A 21,838-nucleotide genomic window follows, 5' to 3' on the forward strand; every position below is an offset into this window, starting at 1 on the left:
CCCCCCACCCCCCCCCCCCCCCACCCCCCCCCCCCCCCACCCCCCCCCCCCCCCACCCCCCCCCCCCCCCACCCCCCCCCCCCCCCACCCCCCCCCCCCCCCACCCCCCCCCCCCCCCACCCCCCCCCCCCCCCACCCCCCCCCCCCCCCACCCCCCCCCCCCCCCACCCCCCCCCCCCCCCACCCCCCCCCCCCCCCACCCCCCCCCCCCCCCACCCCCCCCCCCCCCCACCCCCCCCCCCCCCCACCCCCCCCCCCCCCCACCCCCCCCCCCCCCCACCCCCCCCCCCCCCCACCCCCCCCCCCCCCCACCCCCCCCCCCCCCCACCCCCCCCCCCCCCCACCCCCCCCCCCCCCCACCCCCCCCCCCCCCCACCCCCCCCCCCCCCCACCCCCCCCCCCCCCCACCCCCCCCCCCCCCCACCCCCCCCCCCCCCCACCCCCCCCCCCCCCCACCCCCCCCCCCCCCCACCCCCCCCCCCCCCCACCCCCCCCCCCCCCCACCCCCCCCCCCCCCCACCCCCCCCCCCCCCCACCCCCCCCCCCCCCCACCCCCCCCCCCCCCCACCCCCCCCCCCCCCCACCCCCCCCCCCCCCCACCCCCCCCCCCCCCCACCCCCCCCCCCCCCCACCCCCCCCCCCCCCCACCCCCCCCCCCCCCCACCCCCCCCCCCCCCCACCCCCCCCCCCCCCCACCCCCCCCCCCCCCCACCCCCCCCCCCCCCCACCCCCCCCCCCCCCCACCCCCCCCCCCCCCCACCCCCCCCCCCCCCCACCCCCCCCCCCCCCCACCCCCCCCCCCCCCCACCCCCCCCCCCCCCCACCCCCCCCCCCCCCCACCCCCCCCCCCCCCCACCCCCCCCCCCCCCCACCCCCCCCCCCCCCCACCCCCCCCCCCCCCCACCCCCCCCCCCCCCCACCCCCCCCCCCCCCCACCCCCCCCCCCCCCCACCCCCCCCCCCCCCCACCCCCCCCCCCCCCCACCCCCCCCCCCCCCCACCCCCCCCCCCCCCCACCCCCCCCCCCCCCCACCCCCCCCCCCCCCCACCCCCCCCCCCCCCCACCCCCCCCCCCCCCCACCCCCCCCCCCCCCCACCCCCCCCCCCCCCCACCCCCCCCCCCCCCCACCCCCCCCCCCCCCCACCCCCCCCCCCCCCCACCCCCCCCCCCCCCCACCCCCCCCCCCCCCCACCCCCCCCCCCCCCCACCCCCCCCCCCCCCCACCCCCCCCCCCCCCCACCCCCCCCCCCCCCCACCCCCCCCCCCCCCCACCCCCCCCCCCCCCCACCCCCCCCCCCCCCCACCCCCCCCCCCCCCCACCCCCCCCCCCCCCCACCCCCCCCCCCCCCCACCCCCCCCCCCCCCCACCCCCCCCCCCCCCCACCCCCCCCCCCCCCCACCCCCCCCCCCCCCCACCCCCCCCCCCCCCCACCCCCCCCCCCCCCCACCCCCCCCCCCCCCCACCCCCCCCCCCCCCCACCCCCCCCCCCCCCCACCCCCCCCCCCCCCCACCCCCCCCCCCCCCCACCCCCCCCCCCCCCCACCCCCCCCCCCCCCCACCCCCCCCCCCCCCCACCCCCCCCCCCCCCCACCCCCCCCCCCCCCCACCCCCCCCCCCCCCCACCCCCCCCCCCCCCCACCCCCCCCCCCCCCCACCCCCCCCCCCCCCCACCCCCCCCCCCCCCCACCCCCCCCCCCCCCCACCCCCCCCCCCCCCCACCCCCCCCCCCCCCCACCCCCCCCCCCCCCCACCCCCCCCCCCCCCCACCCCCCCCCCCCCCCACCCCCCCCCCCCCCCACCCCCCCCCCCCCCCACCCCCCCCCCCCCCCACCCCCCCCCCCCCCCACCCCCCCCCCCCCCCACCCCCCCCCCCCCCCACCCCCCCCCCCCCCCACCCCCCCCCCCCCCCACCCCAGATCAAAGAGGATCAAGATTGGTAGCCATAGATCGACTTCTCCTCCATAAATCTGTCCAAGCCCCTTTTAAAGCTATCCAGGTTAGTGGCCCTCACCACCTCCTGTGGCAGCATATTCCAGACACATTCACAATTACCATCAACTAGTACAGCCACATGTAGCCCCATCTGTGCAGTGGTATTTCAAGGGGGGGCAGGGGGGCTGGAGTCCCAGGTGCCATGTGCTGGGGACACATTTTAAGGCCACACCCCCCCCTTGCAACTATGCCCCCTCCCAAACTCTCGGTGGTGATTGGGACAGGGACACAGTTGAATACCAGCAAGTGGGGTTCACCCTGCCCCCAGTTTCCATGGGGGTGAGGTGAGCCCCGCTCTCTGACATTCAACGTTGTCCCTGTCCTGAACCCCATGGGGAGTTCAGGACTGGATGCAGTTGCGAGGGTGAGGGCGACCCTGAAATGCTCCCCCAGCAAGCTAGCCAGCGTTCAGCTGCACCCCTGACCCCAACAGGACAGGGGCACAGCTGTGTGGGGCATGGCACCCATGGTGACCCTCAGGTGGCACTTTAACTAAGTGCTACCCTGCATCTGTGGCATGAAGTCTGTGCCTCAGCCTTTCAGTTTACTCATTCCTCTGGCAACATCTATTTCCAGGTGAAAACCAGCTTCCAACCTCCACTGAACAACCTCCACTTACCTGAAACAGGGGTCAGGAGCCACATTGGAGAATAGTGCTCATAACTGCCACGAGTGACTCCAGTGCCACTGACGCAGTGCCACTAGTTTATCTTGTTCTGATGCAACATCAGTTTGTCTTTCTAGTTTGGCCCTATTATTCCTCTGCCCACTCAGAGGAGCAGCAGTGGCGTAGGAGGTTAAGAGCTCGTGTATCTAATCTGGAGGAACCGGGTTTGATTCCCAGCTCTGCCGCCTGAGCTGTGGAGGCTTCTCCGGGGAATTCAGATTAGCCTGCACACTCCCACACACGCCAGCTGGGTGACCTTGGGCTAGTCACAGTTTCTCGGAGCTCTCTCAGCCCCACCTACCTCACAGGGTGTTTGTTGTGAGGGGGGAAGGGCAAGGAGATTGTAAGCCCCTTTGAGTCTCCTACAGGAGAGAAAGGGGGGATATAAATCCAAACTCCTCCTCCTCCTCCTCCTCTTCTTCTTCTTCCTCTTCCTCTTCCTCTTCTTCTTCCTCTTCTTCCTCCTCCTCTTCTTCCTCCTCCTCCTCCTCTTCTTCTTCTTCTTCTTCTTCTTCTTCTTCTTCTTCTTCTTCTTCTTCTTCTTCTTCTTCTTCTTCTTCTTCTTCTTCTTCTTCTTCTTCTTCAGTGCAGCCTTTCTATAATCCTCCAACCTGATCTAACTGGGCATGAAGTTCCCCTCGCGTGGGGTCTGTAGATTTCACTGTAGATGTTCTTTCTCAGATTCCGGGGCTAGGAAAGCCATCATGGCTGTTGTCTGTTGTCAACTTGAAATTATCTGTGTTCTGCTCCCCAAAATGAGCAAGGCAGCAGTCATTCCTGCAAGAGGGAATTTGCCACTCAATATATTCACGGATCTCTCAGAAGAGGGAGGTTTTTCCTGATCCCCCCCCCCCCCCCCCGCCCCCCCAACAGCATCTTGTTCCACATTTTGTCCACAGGGAACTCACATCTCCTGAGACAACCTTCCAAAGCAAGACAGAAATTGAATAATTCAATATTATTCCAAAGAAAAACTCCCAACCAACGTCGTGTGATGTATTTTAGCATGACCAACCCAAATAACAAAGCAGACAGAATTCTAGCAAACTTTTTTTTATCAGGCTGGGTGTAAAAAGCAAAAGCAGGAGATGGTGGGGGGAAAGAAACCCCGAGGCCTTCTGCTGCTGGCTATTCAACTCTGACCCTGTGTCTTAAAAACAACAGTCCTGTTGCCATCAAGCTACAGCTGACATGTGGCGACCCTGCAGGGTTTTCAAGACAAGTGATGCTCGGAGGTGGTTTGCCATTGCCTGCCTCCACATCACGCCTTGGTATTCCTTTGACATCTCCTGTCCAAATACTCACCTGTGTTGAGGTTGAGAGTGGCCCATGGTAACCCAGCAAGTTTCCATGGCAGAGTGGGGATTCGAACCTGGATTTCCTGGATCCCACTGTGGCACTTACCGTCCAATGCATGACCGAAGTGCATGACCGGAGCAGTCCAATGCATGACCGAATCAGTGGCGAAGTGGCTAACAGCAAGTGCACTCTGATCTGGAGGAACCGGGTTTGATTCCCAGCTCTGCCACTTGAGCTGTGGAGGCTTATCTGGGGAACCAGATTTGCTTGTGCACTCCAACACATGCCAGCTGGGTGACCTTGGGCTAGTCACAGCTTTTCGGAGCTCTCTCAACCCCACCCACCTCACAGGGTGTTTGTTGTGAGGAGAGGAAGGGAAAGGAGTTTGTAAACCCCTTTGAGTCTCCTATAGGAGAGAAAGGGGGGATATAAATCCAAACTCTTCTTCTTCTTCTTTTAGTAGTGATGAATATTTGATTAAGGCTAGGATTATAGCTTAGATTCCCTCCTGCATCTCTGGTATTAATTCCTAGATGCTGTTTTAAATTCAGGAATTTTTTTCACCAGCTTTCTGTTTCCTGAAACATCCCTCCTTGTGAATTTTGAAATTCTGTGGCTACAAAAAGGGGTGCAGCTTGCCGTGCAGTTAATACACATTGGAGGGAGGTTGGGAGTGATCAATTCATGTGGTTATTATTTTCAGCTTTCCAGAAAGCCTGGTGCTACCGAGCTACCAAGCCAGCTGTTACTTTCGGTTACCCTGATTGATATAAACAATGACAGCCAGAGAGGCTGTTCTTGTCCCTCACTTGCGCCCCCCCCCCCCCGCCCCCGGTCACAAAGGAGAAAAGCTAAAATAGCAAACAGTAAACTTCATCTATCAGAGGGGGCCGGCCGAGTATGTAATTTCAGAAAAAGCCCTTTGTTTATCAGCACACGTTTCGCCCACTCAAATGCCAGTAAAACCAAAATCGAAACACACAAAAGGTCTTGGAAAATACCCGTGATCTAGTTTTACGGTGTTACTGCTTGCCGCTTTGCACGTGCCGCCGTGATGCGTTTGCGTGGAAATCACGGGGAAGAAGTAATTCTTGATGCAGATGTCTTAGAGCGACAGAAGAAGTTCACTGCATGAAAACCAAACATACCATTCAGGAAACAATGGTTAATCTGTTCAGGGAGCCCGAATCCATTGTTGCTCCGCAGCGGAATAAAAGAGGAGGATTAATTTGAAGATGCTTGTGCATGACATATGGTAATTCTCTGGGAGAAGGAAGTGGCAGCTAGTGACCTCGAAATCTTACCATTGACCTCTGGTTGTAGAATGGTGTGTGCCATAAGGTCTGCCCGTCCTTTCATATGATAATTTGATTCATGGAGCATTAGTGAAACTATAAAGTTTACGGCTGCCTCTGGACTGCCTTCCCATTAAAAAAATAAGGACCCCCTCCGCCATTCAGAAAACGGCCGTCGTAAAACTGCAGAAATTTTAATTTGGCAAAAACTGTTTTGAGCAATTAAGTTTTAAGTGGCTTCTTCGCTGGAAGTAGTTGAAGGTTACACGTTAAATCAATCCCAACATGGCCTTTAGGAGATTAGTTTTCAAGGTGGTTTTATTTGGTCTGGCGTTTGAAAGGAATCTTCAAAGGTTTGAAACGCTCAAATTTAGGTTCAGCAAAGTTGCTGGGGTGGGGAGGTAGGTCGGGATTGGAACAGGGGGTGGTTATTTATATTTAAGGTTTTGGAGGATGGAGTTGCATGTAATTTTAAAAGTAGCCACAATAGTGACTAAGTGACACATTCTCAATTTATTTTCCCTAACATGACTGTGAGTAGGGTTGTAACTTCCCTCCTCCCCTTATATAAAAATGGGATTTTCTTGAGTGTTTCTGGGTACAGTCAAAGTAAGCAAATTATCTCTTTTTTGTTGTGGGTTTTCCAGGCTGTGGGGCCGTGGTCCGGTAGTTTTCGCTCCTAACATTTCGCCCGCGTTCATGACTGGCGTATGACTACCAGATCACAGCCACCCAGCCTGGAAAACCCAACACATCCAGTTGATTCTGGCCACGAAAGCCTTCCACATAGATCTCCTTTTTTGTTCTATAATTGACTTTTTTCCCCCCAACACATTTCTTGGGAGGTCGTCGTAAGATAATTGTTTGGGTTACGATAACCTTGGGGATTCTCTGTTCTTTTAATTAACTTTTTGTTTTTAAAAAAATATTTAGTAATACTAACCAGTTTTCTTTCCCTTTTCCTGGAAAACGTCTGTCTTCATTATCCTCTTTATTTCTCTTTCCTACTCAAGTTGCTCCCGCTGTTTCTGCTAGCACTGAAGCTGATCACTCTGGCTCTGACCCTGCTTCTCCTTTACATACCTGTTTCTTAGTAAATGAAGGTATTCTTCGCCTCCGTTTCTATCTGTCTTACTTGGCCTTTCCCCCCCACCCCCTCTTGACTAACTTGCTCTCTCATGGTTACGTGCCTCTCTTAATCTACGCCTCCATCCACTTTGCAATAGTCAGACAAGCTTCACTTAGCAACCTTTACTTGGAACTAATGATCAATTTTAATTTGTTTCCTCTGCCTTTGGGCCAGATCACTTAAAAAGGCAGAAAGACTATATATCACTTAAAACAGCCAGCTAATCCTGCCGGTTAAGGAATGAATATTTAAGTTCTTTATGTTTGCTTTTTAACTAACCGCTTTCAGCGTGGGCGGGTGGGGGACGGATGGACAGCTACCCCAGCTTTTATCTGTTCAGTCCTTTAAAAAAGCCCTTTGACTTAAATAGACTTAGGTCATAAACCTGTTTTGGATTGCACTGTGAATCCCCATGAGTTTGCAGAATTAGGTTTTATGCAGTTTAACAAGTGGAACGATTGGGAAACATAGAATAGAAACACAAGTCAGTACCTTTTTTTGTGCTGGCTTGCACGTGAAGATATTTTTTTCAGGGCCAGTAAGCTTTCAACTGGGAAAGTAGAGCTTTTTATTTTATTTTATTTTATTTTAACTGGGAAAGTAGAGCTGCCTTAAGCCAGGCGGAAAAGCAGGATATAAATATTTAACTGTATAAAATAAATTAAGAAGCGAAAAAAAAGAACTAAAATTAAGATTTGGGAATGTTTTTCTTTACTAACGCAGCATTAGGCTATAGGGCACCGGTTTTTTGTAAGCCTGTGGTACCTTATTGTTGACTTTGTCTGCTAGGGGCCCGTTAACAAGATTCGCGATCGCTTTACAACCCGTAGCGACTAGAGCAGTGTAAGCTGCAAATGAATAAAAAACTGAGCATTTATCCACTTAGCCTTATTAACTCTTAATAATGACTCAAGATGGGTTTCTCCAAATGACTGTAGGATCACAATGTTTAGAGAGCTATAAGCTTTATACATTTTAATGTCTAAGCGATTTCATGGCTAGCTCCTTCGATTACCAAAATTGTATCTCATTCAGAAAGAGAACGCCATTCAGCGTATTCAGTTTTTCCTTTTACACAACAAACAAGCAATCGTGTTTCCCCCCCTCCCCCCCCCCCAACAGGTAACACAAATGAGCCTAATGGCTTCGGCACACGTTGCGTTATATCCTGTAGTCGCCGCCTTGAAAAAGAAAGTCTTCATTTAGGTCATGGAAAAACAGCAAGCTTACTCTAAAAAAATAATTCACTAGAATCAAGTAGCTGTCCAGTCTACTTCTAAAGTGATTCAAGGACTGAACGTTTGCTCCCCTTTGGAGCTGCTGATGTAGCTGTGCCAAACATTCCCCGATTTCAATTTTATCAGACGTTGAGATTTTGGGGAGGTGAACTTTTTACCCGCCCCCTAGGCAAATATGCGGGGCGGGGTTTAAAACCCTCTTGGGCAGCCACATCCCCCCCCCCCAATGGTGGTATCATCTTTCTCCCTGTTGCATACTTTCTTCTTTGATTAGACACAAGGTGGTTGCACCCAATAGGAGATCTCACCATGAGCGGAATGATGCATCAGCACTATGTAGTGAATCAGACTTATTTACTTGATGATAGCAGAGAGAGCAAACCCTTTTATAAACAAGTTAGACGCATAGGTGTCAAACTCACGGCCCTCCAGATGTTATGAATTATAGTTCCTATCATCCCCTGCCAGCATGATGCTGGCAGGGGATGATGGGAACTGTAGTCCATAACATCTGGAGGGGCGCAAGTTTGACACCTGTGAGTTAGAGGATGTGTTTGCAAAGAGGTCCCAAAAGTCAAAACGAGGAGCATGGCACTGGTACATACACAAAAATGGCAAGTAACAGAATCTTTGACCTGGGTTTGGGCCCCCATATTGGGGGCAGGGATATTTTGCTAAATATAGATAAATAGCTAAATATAGATAAATAGTTTTTGCCTCCGCTCTGTTCAAAGTCTGTTCAAAGTACGAAAAATAATGTAACGTGCACAAGCCTGAAAGAGGTATCTTTTAATTTTTTGTCACAAAGACGTGTGAGATTAAAACAAAAATTCTCTAGTTAATATGATTTGACGTGGCGTAGAGTGATTCCAATATAAAATCAATTCTCTTATCTTGTTATTGGTGAAGATCAATATTTTAGTTTTCTGGTAATGTCCTGTCTTTTAAGACTGTCGTTGTTGTTGTTATTATTATTAGTAGTAATAGTAGTATTTGCTTTGTGTGGTATTAAAATCTGGTACTTGGTTTCCTTAGCTGCGGGGGAGGGGGGGGGGTTCGGGGGAGTTTTTCCTTTCCCTGCAGAGTTGTCCATGTTTTAGCTTCCATATTGGCTGCAATCCTGCACCTAAGTAGGTGTCGTTGCTAGCAGGGCTAGAAAAGTCCTAGGAACATGGTCATCAAGGCATCCAAAAGACCGACTCTGGTACCCAACGGCCATGTCACTCTCATGTTATTCTTCGTGGCTTCAGCCTAAATGACATTGATGCTCTTTCTAAAAAGAATTGATTCCAGTGCTCCGGAGTTTTTGGGGGGGGCTTCTTCCTATGGCATTCCACATGCAGTACAATTCTCTGGATCACGAGTGCTGAGCTAGATAATTCTACCCCACTGCTTCTCTTCAGGAAGAGGGTGCAGTATATGGGGCAAGATTTTGCTTGCTGTACTCTAACCTTCCTTCCTGGTTGTGTTGCTGGTCTATGCTGCACATAGCGACACACCAGTACCTTGATATTGTTCACAGAGGGCACTGCTTCCTGTTTGATACACTATAGCAGTGGTGGCGAACCTTTGGCACTCCAGATGTTATGGACTACAATTCCCATCAGCCCCTGCCAGCATAGCCAATTGGCCATGCTGGCAGGGGCTGATGGGAGTTGTAGTCCATAACATCTGGAGTGCCAAAGGTTCGCCAGCACGGCACTATAGTGTGGGTGTATAGGTGGCATGGTGTATAGGTTTTTTCCAACGTAGGGCAGGATTGCAGCCATTTTGTGTGTTTTTCATCTTTGTGCATAATTGTGTTGTGATAAACCTGCAGCATGCAATTAACTGATTGAAGCAAGATGAAAGAGGTAGGTTTTTTAAAAAAAATAGCACAAGAGTCTTAAAAATGTAGCCTCTAAATATTATATATGTGATTATATTTAGTATTTGGATAGTATGTGATCTTGTCTTGAAGATTAAGATGAGATATGATTTTTTTTGGTGTCATGATAAATCACTGGGGCAGAGAGCAAGCAGGATATTAGGAAGAGATAGTGGTGTTCATTTGATGACTCCTGAGACACAGTTATTTCTCTTTCCCATTTTGTTCCATCTCCTTTTTTTAAAATCTCAGTAAAGGTTTTGTTAGATGGGGTTTGCAAATCAGATAGCTATTGAGGTCAAGGAAACACTTGCCCACTTTTTCATTTGAGGTTTGCATGCTTGTTTTCTTGGAGTTTGCAAAACTGTTCACTTTCTGTATAGTCTTTTTTTAAAAAAAAAAAATCATTCCTTTGTTCCATTTGGTCCGAAGGGCTGGCGTTCTAAAGTCATCCCAAGCAGCCAGTGGCCCTTTCTTGGACCTGAGGAAAAAAGGCAGAGGCAAAAGCCACCAAGATATGATTAGATTATAACAAAGGTAAAGTTTAGTTCACTTGATGTAAGGATTAGGACAAGACTCTACAGTCCAAATACATGCTGAAGTAAGTTTAATTGTATGTTGTCTAGAGTTGTTCCAACCTTATATTAAGGCTGCTTCCATGTGTAAGTTTTTCTTACATTTCGGATGTCAAATTGGAGCGTTCGTTTTGGAGTATCTGCACAATATTGTGCTCGAATCATCTTTTTCACATCTTCAGTATATATATTTTTACCAAACCTGCCTTTTTCTCAAGGTCCCACCTACACTGGTGCCATTTTCCTTCTGGTAGCTCCCAATGACTGCCCTTTTTCTCACTTGCCTCTGGAAGGTTTCTTAAGCTTTATTTATTTTTAAGCTACACCAATTACCAATTCACCGGGGGGGGGAGCTGTCCAGTGCCCCCCCCCCTGGGGTGGGGGCAAATTCAACAAATAGCTGACAGAGGGAAGTATGCAGAAAACTCCCAGGTGGAAACCTCTGGTGCCAATTTGCATTTACAGCAACACCAATGAATGCAAAACAGAGAATTCTCACCCATGGGTTCAGCCTTAATTTGAAATATATATATTCTTTGAGAGTAAACCATGGTTATGCCTGACAAAACACAGTAAATGCTGATGAATAGTGTGGTGTTCAGTTACTTCTGTGATGCTGGGTTTTTATATTTAAACTAGGTTCAAGTCCAGTAGCGTCTTAGAGACCAGCAAGATTTTGGGGGTATGGAGGCCTGTCTGGCGACCCAGATTACCTTGTGCCCTCCAGCACATGCCAGATGGGTGACCTTGGGCTAGTCACAGTTCTTCGGAGCTCTCTCAGCCCACCCACCTCACAGGGTGTTTGTTGTGGGTGGAGGGGGGGAGGGAAGGGAGTTTGTAAGCCCCTTTGAGTCTCCTTACAGGAGAGAAAGGGGGGATGTAAATCCAAAACTACTCTTCTTCTTCTTTGACTCAAAGCTTCCTTCATCAGATGCAAATCAGTAGATCCTTGAGTCTTTATATCCTAGTAAGAGGTGGGAGAGGCGTTAACTTTGCATCCTGAGTCCCTTCTTTGCAACATTCCTCCTACCAGGATATCAGGAACTTAAGGATCTCCATTTCGGCTTGTATCCAATGAAGGGAGCTTTGACTCTCAAGAGTTCATACCCCTGAAAAGCTTGTCGGTCTCTGGAGAGCTATTGGGTTCAAATCTAGATGTTCTACCGCAGACCAAGATGGCAACCCTCTGAAACGGTGCTCAACCTGTGTCTTAACAGGATGGAGTCAGCTTGCTGCGATGCACTGCGTTATGCTTCCTGACCTGCTGGGCCTGGACAAATTTAGACCGCCTCTCCTTGAAATGTTGGCGCGTAGATGGCAAGATCGATGCTTGGAGGTATAGTTTTATTGGAGGTGGAGGGAGGGAGCAATGAATCTGCGGGCCAGGTTGGGGCGATATTTTTATACTGAAATATATTGTGCCAAGAAAAGAAAAAAAGATTGTAATATAATTCTGGCTTAAAGGTTGGGTTTATATATAGGTATATGCGGTTCAATTTGCAGGTCGGTTTGGCAAAAAACGGAGAGTTAACATCCTTGCGTGACATCCGTATATTGTAGTTAAATGGGAAGGTGCGGAATTTATCGGAAAGGGCACGGTGCATCTTTTTGGCCACTGGATGTCACCGTCGTTCCATCAGAAGATGGAGGGAAATACTCCCGAATGTGAAATAGCCTCCCTCTCCATAAATCTGCAGGCCACTTCAACCAATTTGGATTAAGCTGTTCACAGTGTATTTACTTTTTATGCTTCAGCGGCTCAGTAACTGCTGCAGATTTATTTTTAATACTTTAAAATATTCTTTTTAAAAAAAAATAATGTGTGCGCGTAGAGCCATGCCCTTCATGTCACCATCTCGGAACCTTTAATGCGTTGGTGTATAAGAAGAGAAGAAGAAGAAGAGTTTGGATTTATATCCCCTCCTTTCTCTCCTGTAGGAGTCTCAAAGGGGCTTACAAACTCCTTTCCCTTCCCCCCTCACAGCAAACACCCTGTGAGGTGGGTGGGGCTGAGAGAGCTCAGAAGAACTGTGACTAGCCCAAGGTCACCCAGCTGGCGTGTGTGGGAGTGCACAGGCTAATCTGAATTCCTCAGATAAGCCTCCACAGCTCAAGCGGCAGAGCGGGGAATCAAACCCGGTTCCTCCAGATTAGAATGCACTTGCTCTTAACCACTTGCTCTTAACCACTATGCCACTGCTGCTCCTAAAATAAATAAGCAGCACCTAAAATAAGTTTCTGAGATACATATAGGCGTACAGATACACATGTGTGTGTGTTTTTTAAGAACGAGAAATAGCTGTTTGCCCTTGGTAACATTTTCATTTGAATTGTCTCTTTAAGTGGCAGATAATGACGGGTTAAAAATTTGAAGGCAACATCCGCGTCTGGAGCGATCCAGATTTTATAGAACTGTCCTTATTTTAGTAAAAAAAAAACCCAACCCCATGACCCTTAGCTAAGAGTCTTCTCCTAGGAGGAGGATGCTGAGTTGTTGACCACAACTCCCCTAGTCGGCAAATGAGGTTGGCACCCAGTGTTTTTTGATAAATGACTATCTGGCCTTGACATCGCATCTGTGCTGTTGTGGCAAAAAAAAATATGTTGATTGTGCAGCTTTAAAAAGAAATATACGAGGAGCAGACCTGTGACATTTACAGTACAATTTTGAACCGGCTCCTCGGCTTAATTGAAAATCCACTGCTGGTTTTTTGTGCAGTCCCCAGCGCTGTTCTGTGGCACATACAGCGAGCAAAGTCTTGGTGTTTGTATCCTTCCTCGTTCCAAGATCTTGCACCCTTGCAAACACATAAACAGACATTCAGATTATTGTGGGGAATTAGCTGGTGTGTTTTTTCATGGCGTAGCAAACTGGGATTTTTTTTTAACCTTTAAGAACATAAGAACGAGCCTGCTGGATCAGACCAGAGTCCATCTAGTCCAGCACTCTGCTACTCGCAGTGGCCCACCAGGTGCCTTTGGGAGAAGAGATTGATTTAGGACGGAATTCTGGTGTGACCAGTTTTTCCACTTCAGTGGAGGGTGGGGGAATCCATCAGGGGGCTTGGACTTCCAATATTTAGAATTCTGGAGATGGGGGTGAATGGCTGAACGTGGACAGTTTCTTGAAGATAGGAACATAAGAACAAGCCAGCTGGATCAGACCAGAGTCCATCTAGTCCAGCTCTCTGCTACTCGCAGTGGCCCACCAGGTGCCTTTGGGAGCTCACATACAGGATGTGAAAGCAATGGCCTTCTGCGGCTGTTGCTCCCGATCACCTGGTCTGTTAAGGCATTTGCAATCTCAGATCAAAGAGGATCAAGATGTAGCTGGCGACAGAGAGCCTGCTTGAATTTTCCAACCAGCACTGTTTTGCACATGGCTGGAAGTTTTACTGTGTTTCCCCGAAAATAAGCTCTACCCTGAAAATAAGCCCTATCATGATTTTTCAGGATTTTTGGAGGATGCTTAAAATATAAGCTCTCCTCCAAAGATAAGCCCTACCGGTAGTTACAGATCACGATCGTGGACAATGCCCTGTGCTCCCTGCCAATGAGGATGCAGCTTGTGTCACACGTGACAGGGGAAGCAACGGGTTGCCGAGAGCCCGCCTTAATGAACTGTGAAGGTACAGTATTTTCCCAAATATAAGCCATACCCTGAAAATAAGCCTAATGCATCTTTTGGTGCAAAAATTAATATAAGACCCTGTCTTATTTTCAGGGAAACATGATAGTTTGGCACTCTGTGTTGGGCTTAGGCATATGAAAGAGAGGAAGCGCAGATACAAACTTTCTGCAATTCTCACAGGACAAGCACTATTAACAGACTTTGCTTTACGCTGTATGTGTACAGCGTTATCATTGGGAGGTTTCTCATTGCTGAGGGAACTGGGAGACATGTCAGCTTATTTCCGCATGAAAATCAAGCTGTTGGATAGTGGTTAGGGAGGAGATTGGCTGGGAAACATGCATGCTCCATGCAACTTTGGAGGCCCGCCCATTACCTGCTATCCTGAGGGAGGTTTTCCGAAAACCACATCAGATTGGTGATCACATTATCATTTCTTCCACATGAGAGGAAATATAAATAAGGGCGATTCCGCACATGAGTAAAATAGGTTCGACCCAGTTCCCTGAGAAGGGTTCTGACCTAGGTCGAAGCCATTGTTGTTCCCCACTGCAACCAGCTTGATCCCAGCTCAGAGGGCGGAATCATCCTGTGCCTCTTCGCCGCTCCGTTCCGATTGGCTGCTGTTCTACGGCCATGTTACGTCCATCCCCACACACGTTATAAAAAAAACTGCCACAGGAATGGAGGGACGAAGGTGGCGTTTTTTGATTGGCCAGCTGTACGCATGCCCAAAACATTCAACTGTGATTGGCTGAATGGAGGACTCCTGGCACCAGAGATTCCGCACTTTACTGGAATCGAGCTGAGCGAGCGTGGTTCCCTGAAAAAGGAGTAGTTCCCAACTGGAATCGGAAATTTGACCGTTACACGGGGCGAAGCTGGTACAAAACCACGTCGATCCCAGTGGTTGTGCGGAGCACTTGGGTCGAACGCAGCTCGAACTTAGGTCGATAACGCAAGTGCGGAATCGACCTAAGAGTATTAGTTTTGGTTTTGATTTGCCCAGTCATGTGACTTGAGCCATGGCCTGTCTCATTTGACAGGCCATGAACAGCTGGTAGCCTGAGGGCCCTCTCCTGGAAAGGGAGGCTGCAGGGAAACCAGGAATAGTGGCCAGCCAGCGGGATAGGCAATGATAGCCCCAACTAGGTAGTGTCCTCCACCACTGCTAGTAGACCTGTACAGTGCAGTGGCAGCCCGTAAGGGTGGAGACCAGCAGCTAGAAAGGGCCAAGCTAAGAAGGAAAAAGTGGAGGAGGATGGCTAGGCTTGATACCTTTGAAGCCCATGGGGGAGAGCCAAGGACAGATAGCCCTGAGAGTGGTTATCCCCCCTCTTTCTGTCATTTCCGGAAAAGGCGGGGCTGAATCCCGATTGGAGCCAAAGCCACAGGGGTGGAGTCCAGAGTGGTATATAAGGCAGGCTTCCACACCAGACCAAGACAGGGAAACTGGGTGGAGCACACAGGGACGGAGAGTGAGAGGGAGCAAAGGTGTGCTCACTTGGAGAGAAGGAAGAAGACGAGGGTGCCTGAAACTCCTCTCCTTCCCATTCTGAGACGGACCCTCAAAGATGGCATAGGGCGACAAGCCAATACAGCAAAGTGGAAGCTTTGCACTGTGGGAAGGTCTCAGGCGGAATTCTTGCCATCTCCAGTGAATAGGATCAGGCAGTGATGTGAAAGAACCACCACCTGTGACCCTTCTGTTGGCAAATAAGAACCAGCATGGTATAATGGTTAAGACTCTAATCTGGAGAACCGGGTTTGATTCCCCTCTCCTTCCCATGAGCGGCAGGCTCTTATCTGGTGAACCAGATTTGTTTCCCCACTCTTACGTTTCAGCTGGGCGGCCCTGGGCTAGTCACAGTTCTCTCAGAATTCTCTCAGTCCCATCTACTTCACAAGGTATCTGTTGTAGCTTGAGGAAGGGAAAGGAGTTTGTAAGCCCCTTTGAGTCTCTTTGCAGGAGAGAAAGGCCGGGGGGAGGGGGTATAAATCCAAACTCCTCTTCTAATACTTACCTTATGATTCGGAATAAGCCAGCTTCACATGCGTTCATGTGAGTCATTGTTGATGGACCTCATATCCCTTCCTTATTTGTCCTCTGAAAGTTATTTTGTAAAGCTGTTTAGTTCTGGGAGCTGGAGATACTCTGTAAAAACTCATCCTGGCGCAGAATCACTGGGGGTTGAAGATAAACGCCCAAATATTCTTTGCGAGTGCTTGTTTCTGCTTGGATTTGCAGGTGAGAGAAGCAGCCCAGGCTTTGCTATTAGCAGAGCTCAGAAGAATCGAGCAGGCCGGCAGGAAGGAAACGATTGATACGTGGGCTCCTTACTTACCTCAGTACATGGACAGCGTGATATCACGTAAGTGTGTCCTGTTGCCCGACCTCAACTGGCTAAAATAAAAAAAGTTCCTATTGAAATATTAATATGTATCAGAGAAGAAATCAGGTTTGTATTTTGCATGCTGTCCTGAGTGAAAAAGGGAGACACCCGTAGCGGTGTTCCTAGTGATAATGTTTGCTGAATGAAGACTGCAGTCTTACCCCATATGTCCCAAGTAGGCTTCTGCGTTCGGCAGAGGCGGATTTGCTGGTAGTCCCCTGCCCCTCAATGATGCAGCTAGCCTCTACCCGGGCCAGGTCATTTACGGCCCTGGCCCCTGCCTGGTGGAACACTCTTTCTCCAGCTGTTAGGGCCCTGCGGGACCTTGGTGAGTTCCGCAGGGCCTGCAAAACTCAGTTGTTTCACCAGGCGTTTGGGGAGGCCGGCCGTGGATTGCCTGCCCCCTCCTGATGCCCCCTGAACGATATATTATGTACCATCTTCGGCATTGTCGGTCCCCTCCCGGCCTCGGGATCGGACGCCGCTATTAAATGTGAGTATTATGATGTTGCTACTGTTGTTATTTTTTACAGGATTTTTTAGTTTGTATTGATTGTATGCTGTTGGTCAGTTTTTGTCTCTGCACACCACCCAGAGCCCTCTGGGGATTGGGTGGTCTATGAAATACAGTAAATAATAATAATATGAATAAAATGTCACAACCCACGGCATTGTGCTGGCATTGCACATCTGTTGCCATAACTTCCTGCCATCATAGGTGTGTGTGTACAGGCTTCAACGTGACATCCCGATGCAAAGCTGTTCTATGGCACAGTAATAGTTAAAGAACCACGGGGCAGGACTCTGGTTGCCAACCTGCAAGTAGAACCTGGAGATCTCGAATTACAACTGATCTCCAGAGTACAAATATAAGTTTCCTTTGGGGGTGGGCGGTTTAGAAAAATATATTAATATATTATATATATATATTATATATATATTAATAAATTATATATATATATATTATATATATATTAATAAATTATATATATATTAATAAATTATATATATATAATTATATATAATATATATAATAATATATAATATATATATTATATATAATATATAAAAAAATAAAATGACCACTTTGGCGTGGGAGGTGCTACAGTACTGTACCCCGCTGAGGGCCCTCCCCAACTGGCAACCTGGGGCAGGACTGAATGAGCTTTTACTTATTATTTTATCCTGGGACAACACTGAGCAACAACACTGGCCAATGTGAGGGAACCACCTTAGGTGGGGAAACACCGCAGAAAATAAACCTGCGACACAGGAGTCAGCTGTTGTGAGCTATTTGGTTGCTGAAGCACGAGCCAGAGAATATGAGCTTTCAATATTTGTACGCATCCAATCAGCTCTTTCAGCCAGTGAAATTGAGAATAAAGGGTGTGTCACAACAAAGAAGCAGGGTTGGCAGGGGCGTACTGCCCAGGGGACATATGGGGTCAAACGTCCCTGGGCTGCGGCCATTTCGTCATGTTGGGGGGCGCCCCCACCTCCTTCCTTCCCTCTGGGTCCATACACTGACTTAAAAAAAATGTTTGGTCATGGTGGGGGAGGGCCACCCATTGGGGTGGGGGGGGACTCAGATTTTGCACCATGCTACATTTTCCCTAGATATGCCTGTGAGAGTTGGGGCATTCTGCAGGTTAAAATGGCACAGAGAGGGAAGTGTCACCATCCAGTGACTTTGCCTAGTTTAAGAATGGCTAATAGAGCATTTCTGCCTCCATAGAGTCCACAGTGTCAGCTTTATGCCGTTGAACTTGGCAATATGCTTCCTGCCATTAGAAAAGCTTAACCAATATGTTGCGTATGGGCTGTAGTCTGAACAGGCAAGATTTTTTTCCCCAGCAACTCCTAAATGAATGCCATTCTCTAATGCTACGTCAGCTCATAAAAGGAAGTGATACCGAACAGGATTTCGCGTTGAATTCTACCACCCCTTCTCATTTTTCACGATTCACTGCTAACAAAAATAGCACCAAAGGGTGAGTTGTAAAGCCCAGCGATGTCTAAAATGGAGCTTTGTAAAACCAGATTGGTGTCGGGAGATACACTGCACCATTTCCTTTCCAAAATCTTGCAGAGCCTTCTAAAAACCGTGGCCAATACAGAAAAGGCCCTGCTCTGAACTCCAGCTATCTGAATAGAAATCACATGAATGGAAGTGATTCTGCTGTAGCCTAAGGGTATGTGAGGATGAGGGAGAGCCAGTGTGGGGTATTGGTTAACAGCCATGGACTCTAATCTGGAGAACCAGGCTTGATTTCCCACTCGTCCACGTGAGCAATGGACTGCAATCTGGTGAACTGGGTTTGTTTTCCTGCTCCTCGACATGAAGCCTGCTGAGTAACCTTGGGCTCTCTCAGCCCCACTTACCTCCCAAGTTGTCTGCCAGAGGAAGGGGAGGAGTTTGTAAGCCACTTTGTGGCTCCTTACAGGAGAGAAAGGCAGGCTATAAATCCAAACTACTACTCATCTTTTAAAGCATTTTTTGTATGTTTGCAGTTTAGTTACTGGTCTTCATCTAATGAAGACTTGTGTGTACATAACTCTTTTCTCTCTCTCTTAGGCCCCTTCTGCACAGGCCAATAAGCACAGACTAACCACGGTATAAAACCCATGTTGGGGAGGGGGGGACTTTGTACGGATCCCGCTCCTAACACAAGCCCACTCCGTGTTCACCCCCCCTCTTGGGTTTTTCAAGAATCGCACTATCAGCAATTCTTTAGTTTTAATGTGGATTGCAGCCGCGGCCGAGCAACAGCTGCCTGGGAATCGCATTACTTGGCTGCACATCCCTTTTTTCCCACTTCCCTCCTCTCTGCTGCATAGCTACGGAGGGGCACAGGGACGGCAGCCTGGCTGTGGAGGTCCATTCCTGCCTGGCTTCGTGGCTACACAGAGGAGGGAGGTGAGCAGGAAAAAAAATGGAGGCATGCGAACGCCCTGACGACAACGCGGGTTGCTTAAACTCCGACTGCAGTCCGCTGTACTTTGCCCGTGTGGAAGGGAACGTACTGTGTTTGCAAGGGACAGCTGATTGGGTTGGGTGCCAGCATGGCGTAACGGTTAAGACTGGATGGCGTTTTCCACCACCGCATTTCATTCTGCCTGCCTTTTGTGAACAGAGAAGAAGAGAAGAAGAAGAGTTTGGATTTATATCCCCACTTTCTCTCCTGCAGGAGACTCAAAGGGGCTGACAATCTCCTTGCCCTTCCCCCCTCACAACAAACACCCTGTGAGGCAGGTGGGGCTGAGAGAGCTCCGAGAAGCTGTGACTAGCCCAAGGTCACCCAGCTGGCATGTGTGGGAGTGTACAGGCTAATCTGAATTCCCCAGATAAGCCTCCATAGCTCAGGCGGCAGAGCGGGGAATCAAACCCGGTTCCTCCAGATTAGATACACGAGCTCTTAACCTCCTACGCCACTGCTGCTCCAGAGACCATTTTTGTCCTTTTGATAGGCCCTATCTCTATTTTCTAATGGTCAACAAGGGCTGATTCAAGTATCTCTGGGACAATTAAATACACCGGAGTGTCATTTATCCTTGGGTCAATATTTTGAATTACAAGTTTATTTATATGTCATTCTGATCTACCTTTTGGAGTTTTCTTGAACCCGTGCCTAAATGTGACCAAACTGTCCATCTGGAAACAGTGTATTTCTGTGGCATCGTTTCAAACAAGCTCGGCAACCTCCCTTGTTTTGCTTTTATGGGTGGATTACAATTTGTTTATTTCTAATAGACATTTTTATGACATGAGAAACGCTTTACCCAAAGGAATTTAATTTCCTTTCATCAAGAGTGCTTTGTATCTTAAATGTCAATTGATTTTTTCTGAAAGATATATAATGATCTTGTTAAATCTTGAAGAGGATATATAATGTAGGTTTTACGTGATGTTACAGCGTGCGTTCCCAAGAAAATACCCTGCCTTTATCCTAATTGGGAATCCAGACTGGCTTACATCACACTCCTCTCTTCCATGTGATCCTCACAACAGCCCTGTGGGGTGGGTTAGTGCTGATTCTTTGTGACTAGCCCAAGGTCACCCAGAAAGCTTCCAGGGGGTGTGTGGGAGTTTGAATCCACGTCTCCTCTATGCCTCACCAACTCTCAGTTGTTGTTTGCAATTTGTTTTTGGACCTAGCATTTTTCCACATTAATGTAAAACATATCACTTTGCTACCTGAGAATATTTTTCATAATAGCATTTTTCTTGACAGCAGGCAGAGGAATTCGCACTGTCCTTATGAGGATGAGCTTGAGTGCTGTATGATGGGAATGGCACGTCCAAAAATGTTTCCAGACTTAGAATCATAGAGTTGGAAGAGGCCCCAAGGGCCGTCAAGTCCAACCCCCTGCCATGCAGGAACACACAATCAAAGCACTCCCGACATTTGTTCATCCAGCCTCCACTTAAAATCCTCCAAAGAAAGAGACTCCACAACTCTCCGAGGCAGTGAATTCCACTGTCGAACAGCCCTGACGGTCAGGAAGTTTTTCCTGATGTTTAGTTGGAATCTCTTTTCCTTCACCTTGAACCCATTACTCCTGGTCCTAGTCTCTGGAGCAGCAGAAAAACAAGCTTGGTCAGGAAGTTGGTTGTGGTGGGTTTTCCGGGCTGCGTGGCCATGGTCTGGTGGATCTTGTTCCTAACGTTTCGCCTGCATCTGTGGCTGGCTTCTTCAGAGGTGTATCACAGAGAAGTCTGTTACACACTGTGTCTAGTCTGGCCTGGAAGAAAATTCCTTTCTGACCCCAAAGTGGCAATGGGCATTACCCTGGGCTTGTAAGAAAGGGTCACCAGAGCCGAGCGCTGGCTCATCCCTTCCTGCCTTCCCTCTCAGGATTGACCCAAGTTCACAGAATCAGCCTTGCTGTCAAGATATCCATCTATCCTCTGATTAAAAACCTCCAAAGGAGGAGAGCCCACCACCTCCCAAGGAATCCGGTTCCTCTGAGGAACTGCTCCAACTGTCAGGAGGTTCTTCCCAGTGGTTATCCGAAAACTCTTTTGGTTTAATTTCAACCCACTGAGTCTGGTCCAACCTTCTAGGGCAGGGGTCGGGAACCCGTGGCTCACAAGCCGCATGCGGCTCTTCCGCCACTGTTCTGCGGCTCCTTGAACCGAGCCACTGGCTCCATCCTCGCCCGCCCTGCAGGCAGCAGGGCGGGCGCATCCATCGCCTGTGGCTGGCTAGGCTGCGCCGCGAGCTTTGCCTCCTGCCCGCCCCACTGGTTGCGGGGTGGGTGCTCTCCCGGCGGCCGGCCAGGCCAAGCTACCGGCCCCATCTTCACCCGCTCTGCAGGCAGCAGGGTGGGCACATCCATCGCGCACAGCCGGCTAGGCCGCGCCATGGGCTTTGCCTCCCGCCCGCCTGCCCTGCAGGCATGGGGGGTGAGCGGGTGGGGGGGCGAGCGAGCGAGCAAGTGGGCGGGGGAGCGGATGGGGGGGCATGCAAGCGAGTGGGGGGTGAGTGGGGATGTGTGTGAGCCAAATGGCTCTTTGAGGGGAAAAGGTTCCCGACCCTTATTCTAGGGCAATAGAAAACAACTCCACTCCATTCTTCTTACGACAGCCCTTAAAATACTTGAAGATAGGTATCATATCACCTCTCAGTCACCTGCTCTTCCGTTGTTGGAAGTTTATTCTGTCAGCAGAAGATTACCTTTTGGGTCCAACCTTCTTTTGCTTAGATTCGAAAAGCCTTTGAACTATTCAAGAAAGAGACCGGGTGTAGA

The 21,838-nt window shown here is 50.3% G+C and overlaps 1 protein-coding gene across 1 annotated transcript in view; it reads left to right on the forward strand.

Annotated features, from left to right (window-relative positions):
- The first annotated feature begins 2,180 nt into the window (after positions 1 to 2,180).
- The window catches only part of LOC125436949 (WD repeat-containing protein 7-like), a 232,635-nt gene continuing 212,977 nt past the window's right edge, over positions 2,181 to 21,838 (forward strand). The window contains exons 1-4 of the mRNA XM_048504332.1: positions 2,181 to 2,272; positions 6,188 to 6,357; positions 11,281 to 11,399; positions 15,943 to 16,066. Coding sequence (XP_048360289.1) covers positions 2,181 to 2,272; positions 6,188 to 6,357; positions 11,281 to 11,399; positions 15,943 to 16,066 — 505 coding nt within the window. The remainder of the gene's footprint in view (positions 2,273 to 6,187; positions 6,358 to 11,280; positions 11,400 to 15,942; positions 16,067 to 21,838) is intronic.

The sequence above is a fragment of the Sphaerodactylus townsendi genome, linkage group LG07 (assembly GCF_021028975.2).
Source record: "Sphaerodactylus townsendi isolate TG3544 linkage group LG07, MPM_Stown_v2.3, whole genome shotgun sequence".
NCBI lineage: Eukaryota > Metazoa > Chordata > Lepidosauria > Squamata > Sphaerodactylidae > Sphaerodactylus > Sphaerodactylus townsendi.